Source organism: Desmodus rotundus, chromosome 3 (assembly GCF_022682495.2).
Source record: "Desmodus rotundus isolate HL8 chromosome 3, HLdesRot8A.1, whole genome shotgun sequence".
Classification (NCBI taxonomy): domain Eukaryota; kingdom Metazoa; phylum Chordata; class Mammalia; order Chiroptera; family Phyllostomidae; genus Desmodus; species Desmodus rotundus.
In genome coordinates, this window is record NC_071389.1 from 188,723,762 (window position 1) to 188,745,442 (window position 21,681).

Sequence of the window (21,681 nt, forward strand, 5' to 3'; positions counted from 1 at the left end):
ATTTTTAAAACCACCTCTCCGTTTGTTGGACATTTAGTTGGTTTACAATTTTACTCTCATCAGTAACTGCTATGAATTTCCTCATACATAAATCTCTGACCCACTCACAAAATTATTTACTATGAGCTGCAAGGACCTGGTTTCATCCTTGAACTCTCCTCAATGCTGAGAGAAGAAGCGGGTTCACATATGGCACTTAATATAAACTCGTGAGCTTCACTCATGGTCTGGGTCAGCTTTCATTGGGGCCTATAGAACCGTCTCTTCAATATTAAGCTACGTGAAGTCACTAGATCATGCCAAGTCCAATAGCATCTGTCGTGAGCTACTCACTCTATAAAGAGGCACCTCCTATGTTATTATATTCAATTTCTGAAATGCTAGCAACAGAAACCATGAAGGTACTCGAGAATCAAAACACTTGCAATAATTTTTTTAAAAACACGTCACAATGAAGGTAGCATGCATATTTATTCATAGCTACAACAACAAAGTCCCCTATTCAAATGATGTTAGAAGAACTGTTTAACAAATCGCAGGCAGCACCAGGTGTAAACTAACTCCCCGGTGCTCCTGGTGCTGATGTTCACCATCAGGTGAAAACCATCACACCTAGTGCGGATTTGATGGTCAGGTACAAACAGCATACACGTGCAGGCACGTGCACACACACATTTATTCTACGTGCAGTGGTAATGCCTCAATAACTGATAATCAGAATCAGCTGTTTTGAGTCAAGAGCAGTAGAGCACCAGACAGAGGAGACCTAGATCCCAAAGATACCTGACTACTGACCCGGGGGTGGAAAAACTTCTGGAAATCGTCTTTAAAGGCTTTGGTTTTACCCACGTGGGACTTTACTGTCTGCACAGCCCTGGGCCCAGAGTTGCTTCTGGAATACAACTTACCCGAGTTAGATCGAATCCTTTACTTTTCATTCCCAGGAGGAGTTCTGGAGCTGTTTCTAGTCTCTGTCTTACTGATAGAAACTCTCATTTTGATATGAAGGGAAGAGGGATTCGGCCACATTCAATCTAAGTTATCTTCCTTCCTAAACAATGTAGAGGCAGCTGGAGAGTTCCCATTTTAAAAAAAAATTATCCAAGTAATTTTTTGTGCATATTCTGTGTGCTGGAAGGGGTGGGGTTCTCTCTCTTATTATCTCTTTGTTATGTAACTTTGCAATTTTTACTTCTGAAAGTGCCTGGTTGTGGTATTGCATAAAGTAAAAGGCAAAGGTTTTTTCTGCTCTATTCTTAGCAGTTGATAAAGTGCCCTTTCAAGCCACCTCCCCTCTGATGTGCAGATTGGCTTGGTGTGCACCCAGAGGTGACAATCATTCCCTCTGCCTACCTCCCTTTGTTAGAGGAAGAAATGGTCTAGTTACCATGTGTCCCTGCCCTTACTTGGCCTCAGCTGATTGGATGTCAGGCCTGACATAAGTCTATTAGATTTTCTGCCCGGAGGAGTTGGCTAGCTCTATGGTCTTTCTTTCTTGTGTTCCCCAAATAGCTTCAAGGATGTCAGCCTTCGGGGTAATATCTTCCTTTAATATCCAAATATAACATCATGAGTGCTGTGATGGAGACAAATGCATGCGTTCAACCCAACTGCATTTCCTTTTTCTCTTCTTGGGCACACAGGAAGACCACATTTCCCAGCCTGCCTTGCAGTTAAGGTGAAGCCATGGGTAGAAGTGATGTGATGTAAGCCATTTCCACACCTGGTCCTTACAAACGCCCAAATCCCCAGTGTTCTCTTCTCTTCTGCGGTGACATTACAGGCCACACGTTCAAGATGGTGTGGCCGTAAGGAGATACACGGGTGCGGAGGGCTGACTGCGTGCATGCTGTGCCATTTTATATGAAGAACTTGAACTCTTTTCAGCTCTTGGTAGGGCTTTAAAGGCATTCCTATGTTCGTCCATCCTTTCTCTGGGCTTGGGGAGAGGGGAGGAGATGTCAGTATTTGCCATTCTGCCACCTCAAAACCAGTCTACCTTCCAAAATGTGGAAGCAAGAGAGCCGTCTCTTCATCTGCTTTTTTCCTCAGTAGCAATTTTTCCTTCCTGTTGCCAGCCCAATGCCCCTTGCAAGAATAGTGTGAGTGAACCAGCAATTTAGTTTTCTGAAGCTCGGTTATATCCAGGCAGGTTTCCCGAATATAAAAGTGATTTTTTTCTTCCTCTGGCTTCTCAAAAATTCTTTGATCTTACAGCTTAAAGAGAATCTACCAAGTGACTCCACCGAAGACCACTCCTCTTGCCTAAATGTTAACCGTCTACATAATGTCAATCACATATTAACATCAATCATGAATACCTGAACTCAGGAGGATGGACCGTGTGTGCGTACCGCCTGGCGTTGATGCTGTGCCCTCCAAGGAGGGGCTCTCCTGCCCTTGAGTGGGCATCTCTGATCGCCCAATTGTTCTCTGAGCCCCGCAGCAAAGAAACCTCTGACTGCTTTTCTCACAGATACGTCAAACTCCGTAATTTTTGATTTTACAGTTATTATTTTAATCTTGTAGAAATAGTTTTCTTGCAGGGAGGAAAGCAGAAAAGCTATTTGTTGAGTACGTACATGCCTCTTGCCTGTTATTTTGTTCGATGTACTTTATCTCGTTTAATTTTCCCAGGCACTGTATGAGGTAAGCATTACTGCCCAGTCTTCTAAAGAGGAAATGGGAGCCTTGGAGATTAGACGGCCTGCCCAAGCCTGGGCTGCTCAGTCAGGAGCAGGGGCAGGATCCCAACCCAAGGGCAACATCCACGCCTTTAGCACACATGCCACTGAGAAGTGGATACATTTCATTAAAAACATCGTGGAACATGTGTTCTCATGATAATCACTCTTCATCCAGCTTTTATAACGTACATATCTTAGCCCTACCCACAGAATATCCTTCCTCACCTGCAAGAATAAAAAGGTTTGCATTTTTAAAATACATTAAATGATCATTACTAAGCAGAACAAGGTCAATTTTTTAAGAGCCTGAATATCGGTCAAATGCTAATTACAGCTGCAAATCTAGGTCTAGAAAGGTAACAATGATAAAGCCATTTTAAAATAAATATAAAAGTAACATGTTTATTGTTGAAAATTTGGACAATACAGAAGAGTTTTAAAAAAAGGAGAAAAGAAAAAAGATCTATAATCACATCCAGAGGGAAAAAATATTTAACATCTTTTAAGGGTTTAAAAAGTAGAATTATTTCATATATCATTTTGTACACAGAGCTTTTCACGCACTTTCATGAATATTTTCTAATGCAACAAAGGACTTTAAAAATATGAATCACTGTGTAATGTAATATTATACACACATACTACATTTAATCTTGCTTTTGTGCTTTCAGCCTCTTCTCACATGAAAAATTTCAAACTGAAAACTGCTACAATGTCTATCCTGATGATGACCTGAAAGCAGATTTCTAGAAGGGGTCAGAGAATATATATTTCAAGTACAAGTTTTCCATTATTTTTGGAATAAGTAGTATCTATCACATGGTTCAAAAATCAGAACGGCCTCACAAGCCCACACTGACCCGCCTTGCCCCCAAACCCGCTTCTCTGCACCTTACTGCTCCTTCCTGCCTCTGCATAACTTTTCTTTTCTAGTTTCTTGGTTTTTCCCTCCAGTGTTTCTTTCTCAAATGCTTATCCTTATGTCCCTCATTATTACCAAAAGGGAGAATATTTCACCCTCTGTTCCCACGTGCATTATGTTCTTAGGTGTCCAGGGACAAGAGTCCGTTCCACCAGGCATTCTCTCATCTTCTGCTACTACGAACGAAGCTCCAGTGAAGGACATTGACCTACATCATTACGTCAATGTTGGAGGCTTGTATAGTGTAAATATTCCAAAAAGTTGCACGTAGGTGTGCAGGGTTCCTGGCAAATATTCTCTGCAGGGTGCTTGACCTCATCAGCAATTTGATTTTAAAATATTTTACAAAATTCTTGGACCCATGCAGGTTATAGGGATTTATCAATGAAGATTTAATAGAATCAGTAGAAAATAGGAGCTTAACATATTTGTGGATTGTCCAGTAAGTGCAGACAAAGATTCTTCTTTGTGTTATTGTCCAATGCGCGGATCCACTGGCCCATCTTTAGCCAAGAGCCCTGTTAGGTCCATTTAGCCAAAGTTGCCTTTATCTCTGATGTTTCCTCAGAGTAACTTCCCATCCACTCGCCCCTACCCTGATACTTGGCTACACTCTCCACTTGCCTACTCTGTGTTTGGAGTTGAGCCCATGGCTCTCCCCCCATGCAAAATCTCACTGCAGTGGCCGCTGTACCTTTTGTGATGGTCCTGAATAAAGTCCACCTTACCATCTTTGACAAGCATCCTTGATTTTTTTTTCCTTTAACAACCCCTGCCTACCACACACTGTCACCAGTGGGGAGGTTAGGTGAGGGTTCAGGAGCAAAGAGAAAAGAATGGTCCCATCCATACAATGAGTGGCTGTTCCTTGTCTAATGCAGTTTAAGACTTACCTGGGAGAGCACATCACCACCATATCAACTGGAGGGAAGAGAGGATGCCAACTGGAAGGGCTAATCACAGAGCAGGGGTCTTTAAGCCATCAGAAGAGAGAGACGTGGCCACCGCCAGAGGGCTGCCTGGCACGTGGCACCAAACCTGCAAGAGGGTGAGGAAACCTTCCTGGGCACAACTGATGGGGAGGGATGCACAGAGGACAGGATGCCCACCACCCTCACACTCAAGGCTCTAGGCGAGAGACAGGGCCACAGTCGGAATGCTGACCATAGAGATCAGAGGCTGGCGTCCAAGGGTTAGCTATGGACTGTCAGTGGCCCAGAGCTCTGAACTTGCCTGTGTCTGGCGTGAGTCACTCCAAATCCACGTGTCAGTACCATTCTGGAAACCTGTTATTCTCTCTGGCGAGAATGATCAGCTTACCATGTTGTCTTCTTGGAACTGGGGCTGGCCAGAAGAGCCCAGGAACTACCCCGTAGGCAGGAATCTGACTTCCGGGGGGCATCTGGTTGACCCCACACAGGTTGACCAATAAGGGGAGACACAGGAACTGGGCTCACCCTCAGCTTGGCTAGTCCCAGGCATTGGATGGTGATTTACAAAACCGTAAGGTAATTGCTTTTTGCAGATGGAGCCCATACAGGATCAGTTTCAGGTTGGGGCAGCCCGGATGGCCCTGCTGATCCTAGCTTGTCCCCGGTGCCCAAGGAAGACAGAAATAAAATTTGAAGAATTCATTCTAAAGCAGGGATGTATGAAATTTTTTGCATGCAATGGGCCAGATAGTAAATATTGTACTTCAGGCTTGCAGCCCATACGGTCTCTTTCACAGCTACCCAGGTCTACCAAATAGGTATAAATGGACTCTGATGAAGCTTTCTTTACAGAAACAGACAATGAACTGGATCTGACCCCTGGCTGAATCTCAGCCACTGCATGTGGCAGAGATCCCAGGGCAGAGGCTTCACTTGCCTGGGTCCAATGGTGGCCCTAGTAGGACTACAGTATCAAATGACAAACGCCATGTATAATTTTGGTAGATAGGGCCAGATTCCACTCAACAGAGCTTTTCTTATGGTACATTTATCATTTACCACCAGCAATTGTGTCTGTTTCCCTACAGCCTTGCGAAGACAATGTTTGATCTGATTTTGAATTTTTGCCATTTTGATAGTGAGAAATGTTTATCTCAGTGTGATTTTCATTAGCATTTCTCTCCGCTTGAGTAATACTGAACATCTATTTTTTTATGAACCATCTGTCTTTGGCTATTATTTTGTTGTTGGCCTTTTTCTTCCTGGTTTATATTACGTTCTTTACATGTTAAGGAGATTAGCCCTTAGTGGGTATACTCTGCAGGTGATGGACAGCGTCGTCTGTGTGTGTCAGTGAGCTCGAAGTGGTTGCTAGTGTTTGGAACTATAACTCTGGAACTCAGGTGAGGGCCCTACACTGGAGAACTAAATTTGGGAATAATCGTATAGATGGCATTTGAGCCAGTGACATGGGTTATATCACCAAGAGAGAAAAAGTAGAGAAGAGGTAATAAAAAAATGTGTGGATTAAAAAACTGTGGTACATTTACACAATGGAATACTACACGGCAGAGAGAAAGAAGGAGCTCCTGCCCTTCACGACTGCATGGATGGGACTGGAGAGCATTATGCTAAGTGAAATAAGCCAGGCAGTGAAAGACAAACCATATGATCTCACCTATAAATGGAAGCTAATCAACAAAACAAGCAAGCAAAATATAACCAGAAACACTGAAATAAAGAACAAACTGACAGTAACCAGAGGGGAGGGGCAGGGAGATAACAGGGGAAAGAAGGGAAAGGGTCATAAAGGAACAGGTATAAAGGACCCATGGACAAAGCCAAAGGGGGTTAGGATTAGGGTGGGAGATGGGGCCGGGGAAAGTGGTGGTGGGAAAATGGAGACAACTATACTTGAACAATAAAAAAATGATTAAAAAAACTGAGCTTTACTGCATTCCAATATTTAGCAATTAAAGAAGAACCACCAGCAGGCAGAGAAGGGGCTTCTAGGGGTGTAGAAAATAAAAGCAAAAGCCAGATGTTTTTGGAAGCCAAATGGAGAAAGAATTTCAAGGAGGAAGGAGACTGTCGAATCCTTTTAGAAACCAAATAAGATGAGACTCCTTATTAAGAACTGATCACTGGATTTGGCCACATGGACACTGTCACTGACCTTGACAGGGATACTCTTGTCGAGTGGTGGGGACACAAGCCTGATCTCCCAGAAAGCAAAGCAACCAGAGAAATATAGGCTGCGGGACAGTTTAGGGTTAACTGGATGTCTGAGGTTATGAATGTGAAGAGCTGGCTGAGCAGCCGCGTGCCTTCCCCATATTACCCAGCCGAGCTGTGCAGTAAGTATGAAGGTGGTGGTGGAGGGCATGTGGATCGATGCCCCAGGAATCTAAGCTGCAAAATGAGAAGAGTGCTTAGAACAGTGAACAAGTGGTAAAGCAATGGATTGGAGGTCTAGTGTAATCCATAGATCCAATTTATTATACCCATCAATACAACACCTATACATGCATCACCTCCGTCTCTCCTGGGTTCCACACAGGCTGACTGTCCATGTAGCTTGTCAAAAAGTACCTCTAACAAGGCTGGGTAAACATTTCTTCGATTTTATTCTCATTTGAGTTTACAACAATTCGAGGGTGAAAGATGCCCATTATAAATGGGTCGAGTACACCACAGATATGCAACAAGAAAGCCCCAATCCTGAATTTTAAGAATGTACTTCCTTTGGCTACATCACTGATGGTCTATGATGTGGAATTGTTGATGTATTTGAACAGATACATTACTCTAAGTTCCCACTTTATCATGATCTAAGAAACTTAATTTTTTTAAAGAAAAAAATGGCTGATGGCCAAGAATGAAAACTATGTTTTTGAAAAATTATCTGCGGGTAAAGTGTCTGGTAGGTTAGTGAAGGAAGAAGTTGGGAAAGTGGGAGTTTTTATACTGTATAAAAATAAACACTGTGAATTTACATTATGTAAGACGGATAGGAAATGGTTTTTGTGGGTAAATAAAAGAAGTCATCTATCATTTGCACACTTATATAAAGGTTTTCAAAAAAACAGTAAACATTTTTTAGAGGAAGATACATCCCTCTTATAAATTAATTCAGTTAATCGATGACCAATTTTTCCACATCTTTCTTTTTTCCTGTATCATGTGTTTCAGACATTTTGTTGCTATAACCACGACTGGGTAGCAAAATGGAAAGGAGATAGAACTCGAATCAGTCATCCTAGTTATTTTTCAGCATCTATGGAAAATGGCTAGATCTGGGAAGGGGGGTGGCAATGAAATGTTCTATGAAATAAGGCATTGTTCGTTATTCTAACATATTCATTCATCTGTGTTCTCCTGGGTCTTATGAACGTGAGTCATTCACAGTTGCCTATACTTACCATCGAGCTATATTAAATGGGGTTTTTCCCTGTCTGAAATCTGTAAGCAGCAGCAATATTCTACTCTACTTTAGACAATCCTGTTTCTCCTGTGGCTCTTTCTCAGTTAATTACGTACTCCTGGTGCATTCGGAGGGTCACAGAAAGAGATCCGCTTAGGAGATGGGAGACCTGGTCTTTAGCCACAATTTGGTTACTTTGCAGCTACGCAACTGTAAAATGTAACTTCTCTGAGTTTGTTTCTTTCACTGTAATGTAGAGAAAGAAATATCTACTGACCTAATTCACAGGTACTGTTGTGAGTACTAAATAATACAGTGTATTTAAATGTATTTTAGATTACATAATGCACTGGACTAAAGTGGTGGATAAATGCTTTGAGAAAATGTGGTTTGCAAGGAAAAAATGTGGTCTGCTGTGCACTATTTGAAAATCAAGTAGAAATCATCGGGAAATATAAATGCTTATGAATCATACAGCCCACATGTAAACAAGTAATTCACAAATTCTTTAAAATAAAATAAATTATTTATGGATTATTTTAAATAAAAAAATCTTTGCAGATAAATATTCATCAGTGTAACTTAATCATTCTTTCTTTTATAAGAATGTTCATTATGTGACATTATAATTCTCCAAAGGAGAAATTCTACAATTCATTCGGCTCTCTGCCTTAGCAGCTTCATTATAAGGCAGAAGAATGGAATAATTAAAGTTTTAAAATAAGCAAAAATATATAACTCTAAACCACAGTCCCCTTATTTTAAAGAGTTCAGTAGGAAGACTTCCCCCAGCATGTGTATAAACAACCTACTATTTATATAATATCAACACAAACTGACAACTCAAGTCATGATGATTGAAGTTAATGTGCATTTTTCTTCCCTTATCAATTAAATTATTACATATCTGATGGTCTTAAGAGATTCTACTGAATATTTAAAAAATGAACTATATAAAAATGCTTACCTATTGAATAACTAGGGCGCTGGTCAAGTATTTGGAATATAGATCAGAGTTTTAGAAAAATATTTGAGACAGAGCAGTGTATAGGATTGTAGAAAGAAGCCTGTGCAAACAGAGGGTGTGAACAGACAGGAACGACCAACCAACTTCTCTTATAAGACGGTGCGCCTAAAAGTCTCAACGGACTTCTTTAGAAGAGCAAACGAATCACTTGCCTGTTCTAAAACTTATGCTAATTAAATGGCACAGTTGTTTTTAATGAAAAGAAACTATTATAATATAGGTAAGAAATACTAAATTCTGGGCAGTAACAAATTTTTGGACCAAATGACAAAAATATATCAGAAAATGTGTTTAAGAATATCTATCTAATGCTAATGTTCTAATAGCACTATGATCTTTGCAGTCAACAGGCCAAGATTCAGCTCTCCACCAAAAGCGTGTGTCTCTGTCTCACACACACACACACACACACACACACAGAATTTTTCACACATTTTGTCTCTACAAATGCAGCTTGGGTTACCTTCTGTTTTTGACCGTTAAATCTTCTGAAAAAGATTGACATTCTTCCAACAAATCAGTGATCAGAAATGACCCATTCTTTTCATTAAAGATTGCTCAAGGTCATTCTGTGTTTCAAGGGCAGCCTGCCAAGGACTCGCAAAGGTGAAATTAAATTAGCAATGGCACAGGGAAATCCACAGAAGCAGGTACAACTGGATTTATCTTATGCTCAGCAGAACATACGTAGCTCATGTTAGGAGCAAGTAATTGGCAAATCTACCCTCAGCTGGTAGAGGTGGGTAGAGTTAAAGCTATTAAAAGCCTGGTTGGGCCCCTCTCATTTGATGGTATGCTTTGCGGCACCACACGTCTGTGAGACAAGAAAGGCTCAACGAGAACTCTCCTCTAAACTGGCACTGTAAGTTAAACAATAATCAAGTACATTTCTGCTATGTATGTGGTTTCAAAATTATTCATTGTAAACATCCTATATTCGTTCCTATTTAATTAATTTCAGAGCTTGAGCTTGTATCTATGTCTATGTGAAATTATCATTTATTCTATGAAAAGCAGCATAAATACTATTCATTCTGGTTTCAACACAAAGTCCTTTTAAAAACGTTAAGGCCATGTAATTGAATCAGGGCCAACTAAAGTGTACCCTGGCAGAAGTCAAGCTACTAATTTAAGATTTCTGAAAAAGAGCCATTGGCAGTCATGTTGCGTTTTCCTTCTTGGTAACTTGAGAGCAGCTTGTAGGATACATTAGTCTCCAACATCTCCATCGCGATCTCCGATGAGCCAAAGAAAATGAAAACTTAAGGCTAACAACGCTGTCCCGAGCAGATCGCCCAGGGCCGTCAGGTAGGGGATGGAGAAACTGTCCGGGTCCTTTCCTTTCCTCCAGAAGTGATGGACCATCCAGTCAGCAATCCACAGCAAGGTGAACACCTGCAAGAGAACACCAGGGGTCACTCCTGCTGCCTGGCCATCCCGGCCCAGTACACACGGCCAAAAGTCTAAGCTTCTGCTTTCTGAGAGTTCCCAGCAGATGTCGAAGAACCGTGCTTGAAAATAAGAAATATGTAATTGGCAGAAAGATTTTCTTTTCCTCGAGAGAAATATTTCATGTGTCTCTGCAATAAAATTTTTCTTCAACATTTTATATACATTGTCTCATTTTCTTCTACTCCCGATAACCACAATCATCCTCATTTTTAATAGTATCATACAATTGCCAAACCACTATTATGTTTCAACTTCTTCCCATGAGAATCCTATGAGAAGGAAGAAGATGTAGGCAGCAGGATATAAGAATTAAAACTAGGAATCCTTTATCACTTGAGATACAAGGATATCAATTGACATAAAGATGGAGAACTGACCATTCATTTACTAATTATACGGCCATTCGTGGTTTGCCAAGGAAAACTTCAGTGCAATGTAAGAACAATAAACAAAAGGTTAAGTGCATTGAGAAATGACATGTGTATGTAGCTATAGGAAAGAGTCAAAATATTTTAAAGTACAATTCAAATACTAAGGTAATAGGTGTAATTATTTTCTAGGATATCAGGAATAGTATAAAGACCTTTATGATACTTTGAGTTTGGGGATCAGATAAAATATTTTTTTTCTTTGATCCATTTAGAGTAAGAGAATCATCTAATTTTCAAACTCCTGAAGAATTAAAAGGGACCTGGGATGAGAGATGTTAACGTTCAGTGGTTTTGGACAAGCTGGCAAGTACAGTATAGTGATTAAGAGCACTTTTCTACCACTTACTAGCTGCCTGTAGACAAGTTACTTAACCTTTCTCATTGCATTTCTCTGAATGAACGTTAGCGATAATGATAGAACCTACCTCATGAAAATGCTATAAGGATTAAATTGACTCAGTAATTTAGTGCCTGGTACACAAGTATCCATAGTGTCTGCTGTTAGCAGATTTTAACAGTGTCGTTGCTATTTATTACTATTTGTGGCCTCTCAGACACTGGGGATACTCCGTACGTGCAGGAGGAAGCCTGCTCTAGGCCCAGAGTCTATGCCAAGGGTCTACTACCTTTCGCTGTTCTGACCAGCCGGCCATGGAGGTGAGGTGTCTGCGTGGATTCTAACCTCATGCACTATAGGTTAGCTCTGACACCCCTACCAGGAGGGTAAGGGCTTGTCCGAACAGGGAGACATACGCCCTCTCCAAAGGAGTGACCTTCAGGTGTCTTTGGACATCTGTCAGAGAAAGAGGTTGTACTTCAATCCTATTATTTTTTTCCCACATGAGGCTGATGCTTCCTTAGTGTTTTACTGGCAAGGACTGTTTGGAATCATAAGGTTTCATCAGGACGGTCCCGTCTGTGCGCGCTAGAAGCATGGAATAGCAGAAATACTCCTGGACTTAGAGTTATAAAATCTAAATCTGATTTCTAGTTCTGCCATTTATCAGCTATATGACTTTGGGCAAGCTTCTTACTCTCCTGAGCCTCAATTTCCTCATTTGAAGAAAACAAACCCAGAAGGGCCTATAAAGCTGTCACGCTTCTTTTGAGATAAGTAACACGAGCTGCAGTGTAGGGGATGAAGAGAGAGGTAATGAGGCAGCATGTTGCCGGTTACAGTCATAAAAGCATAACGCACAGAGCGAGGCCGCGAGTCAGCCCAGTGGGCCCTGGACGGGTCAGCCCACTTCTGGGCACTGTGTTAGGCACCTGTTCACCCCTGTGTCTTCAGTGTCTAGCAAAGTGGCTCGCTTACAAAGCCGACACTCGACATCTGATTGAACGCATGAGAGTCAGCTGGAGACAATGTCAGAGACTCCTCCGAAAACAAGAACTGCTTGCTCTGAGCAGGAAGGGTGGGAGATGTGAACACAAGAAGGTTATTGTTTGGGAGACACTAGTTTATACTAACACATGGCTTCAAAGGCTAGAGTTTTAGGCTCAAGGACAAACGTCACCACAAGACAAAACTGTAAAAACAAACACAATTTGGGCTATCCATAAACAGGACGAGTTACGTGGTAACCTCGGTATTAATGGACAACATGGAGATTCAACAAAGAAAACTGCTGATCGAGTGAGTCATGTGCACCGGAGGAAAAGAGTTTCAAAGGGAATGAGGCCAATTTCTACACGGTTGGCAAAAATATATCTGAATCATAACTTTATAACTTATTATAACTTTATATATTAAGTTATAAAGTTATTTATATATTAGGTTATAAAGTTATATTTATGTATTTAAGTAATGTATAACTATTTATATATCAGTGGTATATACATATGCTATGTAAAGAAGTTTAATATTAGATATCACACATATGTGATATATATAGTTTGCAAACTCCTTGTATTGTATAACATCTGCATTGAACAGGAGATTCACCTGGAGTGGGGCTTGGCAAACTAGAGCCCATGGGCCAAATTCAACCAGCTGCCTCTTTTTATAAATAAACTTTTTTTTTTAAAGATTCTATTTATTTATTTTTAGAGAGGGGAAGGGAAGGAGAAAGAGAAGGAGAGAAACGTCAATGTGTGGTTGCCTCTTGCACGCCCACCCCACCAGGGACCTGGCCTGTAACCCAGGCAAGTTCCCTGCCTGGGAATTGAACCAGCGACCCTTTGGTTTGCAGCCCGTGCTCAATCCACTGAGCTACACCAGCCAGGGCTTATAAATAAACTTTTATTTGAACACACCTCTACCCACTTGCTTACTATTTAGTCTATTATTTAATCCCCACAAGATTCTCATGAAACAGGTGCTATTATCGTCCCTCATGTTCATTCGGACGTGTTGAGTCAGAGAGGCGAGGTAACAGGCTTCGGCACGACACAACTCCGTAGTTGTGACGGAGACCAACTGGCCCACAGAACCTGAGATGTTTTCCATCCAGCCTTTTACAAAAAAAGGGAGGGCGCTGTCCCCTACTCAGGTGGAAGTTCTTTCTCATATGGAGAGAAAGAAAATGGCATCTTCACCTCATACTCCAAGATCAATTCTAGGTAAAGACAAGTACAAAAAGCAATGCTTGAAAAGTTTTATAAGAGAATGTCTTTATGAAGTTGATGTAGGGAATGATTTCATAAATAAAATACAGAATATTTTAAAGGAATGGGCATAAACTACATTAAAGATTTCTGTGGTTCAATAAATACCATAAATTAAGTTAAAAATAATGTCCCAGTCTTGGGAAAAAAATCTCTGCCTTTCACATAACTAACAAAAGAATTAGTATTCAGAGCAGTTAAGAGGATATACAGAGAACTACAGTTCACAAGAAAAAGAAATAATCCAATACAATAAAAAAGACATTTAAAGTACCAATACACACATGAAAAGATGCTCAACTTCACTAATAATACAGGAATGCAAATTAAAACTACTTTAAACTCCATTTCCTACTCATCTGACTGGAAAAAAATAAACTTTTAACCAATAATAATAGCGAATATTGTTTTTGAAATGGCCTTCTATGAGGCAAAGCAGTGTTGAAAGAGGTTCACGTGAATGAAATGACCTAATTCTCGAAACATTCCTATAACATGCTATGGATATGACCGCTGTCCTTTCTGACATATAAGGAAACGAGGGCATGTGCAGAGGGTAAGAAGCCTGCCCAAGACCACACAGCTCACAGGTGGAGTCAGGTCAAACTCACGTAAATCTAACATTAAGCCCACACTCCTGCCCGTCAGTATAGTACATTGTTTTGATGGAAAAAAAAAGAACTCTACATGGGTAACAGGAGCATAAACTGGCACAACTTGGAGAACAATTTGGCGGTATCTATAAAATTCGAAGATGTGCATCTCCTTAATTCAGCAATTCCACCTAGAAACAATAATATTTTTTTCCTTCTGCAACGTGGGTAAAAGGGTAAAACCGTCCACTGCTGAAGGAGACCGCCTGGGAGCTCTGCGGATTCCAGGTCCCGGTGGCTGCCCGAGGACGGAGAGGCCCAGCGCCTTGGGGTAAGTGGGGAAGCCGTGCAGACACAGATACTATGAGAGGTGTACAAGACTATTCATGGCACCCTTGTTGCGAAGATCGAAAATGGAAAACAACCTAAAATGTCTATTGACAGAAAAATGGCCAACTGAGCTCTTAGGTCATACAACCGAACGCTGTATAGAAGCAAAAAAGAATGAAAAAGAGCTATGTCAATCAATACGAATGTCTCAAAAGCACGGGTTGAATGAAAAAGCAGTGTAAGAACATGCAAAGTATACGATTCTAATAAGGTTTACGAGTATGAAAGACAGTAGCATGTTACTCACAGATACACATCTGTAGCAGCAGCACAGCAAGACAACGGCACATGCCGACTTAGAACGCTGGTGACTGTCAGGCAGGGAATTAAAGGAGGCTGGGAACTGACACACGGGGAGCGCCAACCATGCTCACTCTGCGGTAGTTGCTTAAATTTCTTACGGGTTGATGAAGCTGGGTGGCAAATATTCAATACTTGGTTATCTTCTTTCCTATGACTTCCTGTACATTTGTACTTCCTAATAAAAACTCAGCAGCTGGGGCAGTGGTAACTCACTAACCAGGGCTGCCTGAGCTACAACCTGGAACACCTACCCCGAGGGACACCTGAGAAAGGAAGTCAGTATGCCCTGTAGAATCTGGGAAGTGTTCAGACTCGTAAGTACCAAGTGGTACTGAGGCTTACTTAAGAATTATTTAAATGTCTGTGTATGGACTGAGCGAATGTCTACATTATCTCATCATTCTTGCAACTCTCCTCCCCAGGTAAGAAAAGAAAGTGGTGTTTCCTGGAGACACCAAATGGGACTCAGGACTCAAGGACACTAGGAAGTATGAGGTATTGGCTGAGAATGAGAGTTAATTGGATGTTGCCATAGTTGATGGAGGAGATGAGACACCTGCATTTGGAGGGCTCCCAGTGACACAGCCAACCCCACGCCCACCAGTAGTAATGTGCCCCGTCAAGAGCCCGCACTCACTTGCAAGCTACTTGACCACTCCATGCCCCAGTGTCCTCCCTGGAAAAGAAAGATAACAATCCCTACCTCACAGAGATGATGGCATGAGGGTTAAATAGTGCCGAACGCTTAGAACAGTGCTTGATGGATAGAAAGAACATAAACATTTGCCATGATTCAAAAAAAACAGAGCAGGTCATATATGAAGAAACAAGAATCTAAGGGAGCGATGCCTCAAAACCCTGAGAGAAAAGGGTTTCCAATCTGTAAGTCTGTACCCAATTCATCAACCAAGAGGTGAAGGTAGATCACGAGCACTTTAAGACATGCGTGCACTCAGAAAGTTTCCTCCAAGTTCTCCTGGGGGACTTTCTCGAACGTGTGTTGATGCAAAATGAGGGAAAGGAACAAGAAAGAGAAGGAACTGGGACCCAGGGAAGAGAAGAGGCCACCCGAGAGCAGGGAGGGAAGCCCAGGGGTGTACAGTGGGCTGGGGCCCGAGCCAGACCGAGCAAGCGGATGGAGCATTCTGGAAATGAGGCCTCCGGGGTAAGGACAACTTAGCAAATTATCTCATATAAGAGAGTCATTATAATTATAATTAGGAGTGAACACTAATTATGGGTATGCGATAGCTGTGATGGAGCACTTGGGAAAAATATTAAGCACCGGCCTACAGAAAACTCTGAAAAAAATAGGGTGGTTATCTCCAGAAAAAAATTAAAAACAGATAAAAGTTAAGAAACTGTAATACACTACTTGGTTCTGTGATGAATGATATTTATAGTCTCAGATTATAAGCACTGCTTACTTACTAAGTAAAAACTGAGCATTACTACATTAGAAGGATGGAAGTTGGGGCGATAAGGCACGGGGTAAGACAGCTGAATCCTCTTCTACCATTACTGAAAGTCCATCACTAACATTTGAGTTGATAAAGCGAAACGAGCAACCCAAGTTAACATATGGAGATAGGTAACAGAATAAACAGCTGAAGGAGCTCTGGAGGATCTTAGTCCCTAGTGTTTCATATACACGCACGTAAAGTGTCTTTTTAAAAAAACATGCATATATTATCTTTTTCAATATGTGGCCCATAAATGGGTGTTGAAATCACTTAATGCAGCGGTCCCCAACCTTTTGGCACCAGGGACCAGGTTCATGGAAGACAATTTTTCCACGGACCAGGGAGGGGGCATGGTTTCAGGAAGATTCGAGCACATTATATTTATTGTGCACTTTATTTCTATTATTATTAAATTCTAATGTATAATGTAATAATTATACAACTCGCCATAATGAGGAATCAGTGGGAGCCCTGAGCTTGTCTTCCTGCAACTAGATGGTCCCATGTGGCAATGATGGGAGACAGTGACACCTGAAGTGTGTTGCTCTGTCCAGTCTACTCCGTAATCTCGTTTTGGTTGCAGTCACTGCAGAAAACCCTGCTTCGCAAAGATAGGATGTTGGAAATGGAAGCGGGCTTTTCAGTGCTTTGATGGCAACCTCAGGATGTTCTCTTGGTATTTTCTTTTAAATGCAGCTTTCTGTTTGTTGGCAGCCTTAGAGTCCTCTGCAGTCTCATCATCGGGCCTTTCCCCCTTTCCAAAGAAGCTTTCCAGAGACGTCTGCTGTTTACGCATTTTGGGCAGGGTGAGCCTGTGAGCTTACCGAGACTGTGACTGAGACAAGTGCACAGCGTGGGGAAGGAGGTGTGGACGGAAGTAAATAAAACAATGGTGGGCCCCCTGCAGACTGAAATAAGTGTTGCATTCTGACCTAAAGCCTGCCACCACATGTGGCTGTACAACTGAAGTCCATCAACTCACTGCCATCATCGCTGCTCACTGAGTATTAAGCTAAGAATGTATGGCCTTTACTTAAAAGGTTGTTGGAATAGACACAGGACTTCTCACCATTCTGAGCCTTACTTGCGGCTTCTGTAAAATGGGTGGATTTATATCTTTACAGTCTGTTCTAGTTCTAAAGTACAAAGATTAGGAATTTGCTGTCACAAAGTACCTAGTGATTGCTGAGTTACCTTTGTGTCTTCCCCAACTCTGCCCACATTCTTGCTCCAGTAATAGGATTTATCTAAGTTCACATACCATGCAATTTTCTTTTTGAAGCTATTGTGGTGACTTAAAGTTCAAGCTGGTTTAAATTGTTTTTGCAAGTTAAACAAGGATAGCAGTGTTTCCTTGGAACACTGTGTATGATGAATGATTAAACTCGCATTAAGTATCAGATACTTCTTAATGCAACATGTTTTATCTAAAAACTACATGATAATTTCAGAAATGCATGCTTTTCAGGGTGAAAACCATCAAAAAAATCAAACTAAGGGTAAACTGTGTTTTCACATCATCTGTTTCTGTTTTATGAAATATGCATAACTTTTTAAAGGTAAACATACCTTCTGGAAAGGCAACCTTGGAGCCCCAGCTAATTATGCACTCTAGGTGTATTACTTGGAATTTAAATCAGTATATAAAGTTCAAGAGTGCGTGTATTTGCTTTGGACGATAGTGATCCCCTTGGCCAGCTCCTTTCCTGAGCTAGAATCCACATCTCCCTGCGGTAGCATCCCTGCCGCGCCCAACTGCCAGCAACAGCCTTGTGTTTTGCGCTTTGATAAAACGGTCCTGGGAGGACTGCATTTCTGACGCTGACGGATGAGTGGGCTGGTGTTCACGATACCATTATTCTGTATATCTTCCGTGTGTCCTTGTTGTAAACATTGATAGAAAATGGAACGAACTACCTGAAAAACTTTAGAGTGACTGTCACATAAAAAGTCAGAAGTGCAGCTGTGAACTTCTTTGACATCAAGAAATGTAAACAAACCCTGAAAAGAAGACAATGCATTTTAATGGGGGGCAGAGGGGAAGGAAAGAGCAAAAAAAAGTAACTGAGAGATTTGAAACCTAGAAAACAGATCCTTTCTTGACATAGAAGAGTCTAAAGTCCATGGTTACAGGCAGAATATGGAGGAAAACAGAATAATAGACTTGGATGTACAAAAAGGAAGGTGTTTAATTAACCTAATTAACATCTTAGAAAAGGGTGGCCATGAGAAGTGACAGGTGTGAAAGCCCAGACATGATCAGCATGGACTTCCACAAGGTTAGAGATACAATGTCACATAAGGACCCATAGACATAATTACTGCTGCTGTTGAAATGCTCAGCACGCCAAGAACTCAGAGAATAAAAGGTTCAGAGAATAAAAGGATGCTCATTTGGCAGGAATCACGGACAGAAACACATCTACATGAGATTTAGATATTCAGCAAATCTATACCTGTAAACACACAAATGTTCATATAAGTATACTCAGACCTACATAAAGAAGAAACTTTGCAGTTTAAAGGAAGAGTAAATGATTTCCTCTTGAGACTAATGTTAAGGCTCAAAAGAAACTAATGTCATTCAACAGGGGAAAGAACAGTTTTCCCAATAAATGGGGCTGGAACAAGGGGTAGTCGTGCTGGAAAATGTAAACCTCAATCCGCATCTTGTGCCATACATAAAAACTAACTGAAAATGGATCAGAGATCCAAGTAAAACATAAACCTAAAAAAATAAAAGAAAATATAGAAAAAATGTATACCTCACAACCTAGGCACAGGCCAAGGTTTCTCAGGGCACAAAATGCACTAACCATAATAAAAAAAAAATCGATGAACTGAACTTTGTCTAAAGTGAAACTCCTGCTGTTAAAGTATATGGTTAAGAAAATGAAAGGCAGTGCACAGACTGGGGGAAAATATTTCCAATACGTTTATCTGACAAAAGACGAATCCAGGATTTGTAAAGAATGCTTACAATTCAGTAAGTCGGTCGAATTTTTAAAAAATGGACTTAAAATTGGAACTTCAGAAAAGAAAACATGAATGGCCCATAAGCCCGTAAAAAGACACTCAGTACCATCAGTCACCAGGTAAGTGTAAGCTGGGAGCACCACGGGACGCCACCTTTACACCCACCAGACTGGCCAACGGCAGAAGGACTGACAATCCTACGTGACAGTGAGGATGGGAGCAACTGAAACTCTCACACTCATGAAAACGCAGAACGATATCATCACTTTGGATAACAGCTTGGCAGTTTCTTGTAAATTTAAACTTGCATTTTCATAAGACCCAGCGATTCTACTCCTGGGTTTTTACCAAAGAGGAATGAAAACATGTCCACACAAAGACTCGCACGTGAGTGTTAACAGCCCCCAGTGGGCACAGACCACTTGCTGACCAGCAGGTGCTGTAGTACATTCACACAACGGAATACTAAACAGCAAAAATGGACCAAGTTGCTAATACACGTAACAATATGGACGGATTTCAAAATATGCTGAGTACAACGAGGCAACAATGAAGAGTCCGTATTTAGATTCACTTAGGCGAGGCTGTGGGAAAGGGAAACATAATTTATAAGAAGAGAGAGCAGATCAGTGGAACTGACTGCAGAGAGGCCCGAGGGAACTTCTTAGGGTGAAGGTTCCACGTGTCAACCGAGGTGGTTGTGATGCAGGCGCACACGTGCATCAGAGCTCATCAAACTGTGTGCTTCACTTTCCTAGGTGTGAATTCACATTTACATTCCCTTCTTAGAAAGGCAGCTCCTAGAGCCCTGTAGGGACTCGGGGGCGGGGCTTCCTGCCCAGCGACAGCTCTCAACAAACTGCAGCCTGCAGGCCCAGTCTGGCTCCCTGCCTGTGCAGCCCACAAGCTAAGAACGGTTTTTACATTTTAATTTTTTAAAATATTTTATTTATTTATTTTTCAGAGACAGGGGAAGGGAAGGAGAAAGAGAGGGAGAGAAACATCAATGGGTGGTTGCCCTTCGCACACCCCCAGTTGGGGACCTGGCCCACACCCCAGGCATGTGCCTTGAATGGGAATCGAACCGGTGACCCTTTGGTTTGTAGGCCTGTGCTCAATCCAGTGAGCCACACCAGCCAGGGTGGTTTTGACAATTTTAAATGGTGGGGGGTGGGGGGGTGGGGGCAGGAATCAACATGAACATTATATGAAACTAAATTTTCTGTGTCTGTAGGTAAAGTTTTGTGGGGACATAGCCACGCTCGTTTATTTATAAACTGCTTACAGCTGCTTTTACACTGTTATGGAGGAGTTGGGTACTTGTGGCAGGGACCACGTGGCCTACGAAGGCTAAAATGTGGAGCGTCTGGCCCTTTGCAGAAAATGCTGACCCCTGCCCCAGAGGGTAGGGCCCCTTTCTGCCAGCCTCCACTAGCCAATTATGAAATTACCAGGTTAAGTTCTTACTCCTTGTACGTATCCTGTGATGGAACAGAACAGAGGCTTTGGAGTAATACAAATCTAAGTTCAAGTTTTATCTACCACTTAACTAACCATTACTTTAGGGAAATTTTTTAAGCTTTCATTTTCTCATATTTGTCACTTGGAAAGTAGGGAAGGGAATACATATTTCAAAGGACTGCTAAAAGGATTAAATAAAATAATATAGACAAAATACATATTGATGAACATTTAACAGACATAAAAAATACTAGCTGATACTCTCCTTCTAAAAGAGGCATTCACCAACAGTGGCTTGTCAAAGTCGGGGGCTGGCGGAGAATGGGCCTGATCCCCCACCAAACAGGTTTTGAAGTAAAAGGCACAAGTTATTGTTTCCTACTTTGCCGCATTTCTATTCTGGCAGAAGTCAGTTATCAAATTTTGTTTATTCATTCACTTAAACTGTTAGTAGCTATTTCTGTACTTAATATAAGTGTGATCATATAGATTATACGATCTTTCTATGTCTTGCCTTTTTTGATCAACCTTGTATTTGTGAGATTCACAATACTGTGAATATATTGTTGCATTAACTAAGTCATAGGCCATTCATGATCCTTGCTATACAGAATTTCATTGTGACACTTTATTTACTTTCCAAAATAACTTTTAAATTTAGCATTCTGGTTAAGTGGCCAAGATGTTAAAAAAAATATGTACATTATTGTAACATTTAAGTAGTCATTTACAGAATATTTTATTTGTACTTATTAAAGCATACAATACTTTTTACATAAAGATTTTATTACTTATTTTTAGAGAGAGAAAAAAGGAAGGGAGAAAGAGAGGGAGAGAAACATCAGTGTGAGAGAGAAACATTAATCGGTCACCTCTCATAGGTGCCCCAACCCCAGGCACTGAACCCACAACTCAGGCATAGGACCTGACCAGGAATCGAACCAGCAACCTTTCACTTTGTGGGACGACACCCAACCAACTGAGCCACACTAATCAGGGCATATAATACTTTT

At 41.3% G+C, this 21,681-nt stretch overlaps 1 protein-coding gene across 3 annotated transcripts in view; it reads right to left on the reverse strand.

Moving 5' to 3' along the window:
- Positions 1-7,149: 7,149 nt before the first annotated feature.
- SLC41A2 (solute carrier family 41 member 2) overlaps positions 7,150-21,681 on the reverse strand; it is an 87,013-nt gene continuing 72,481 nt past the window's right edge. For all 3 annotated transcript variants that reach the window (XM_053921991.1, XM_045187148.3, XM_024579470.4), the window contains exon 11: positions 7,150-10,387. In XM_053921991.1, the coding sequence (XP_053777966.1) occupies positions 10,202-10,387 (186 nt within the window). In that variant the 3' untranslated portion in view covers positions 7,150-10,201. The remainder of the gene's footprint in view (positions 10,388-21,681) is intronic.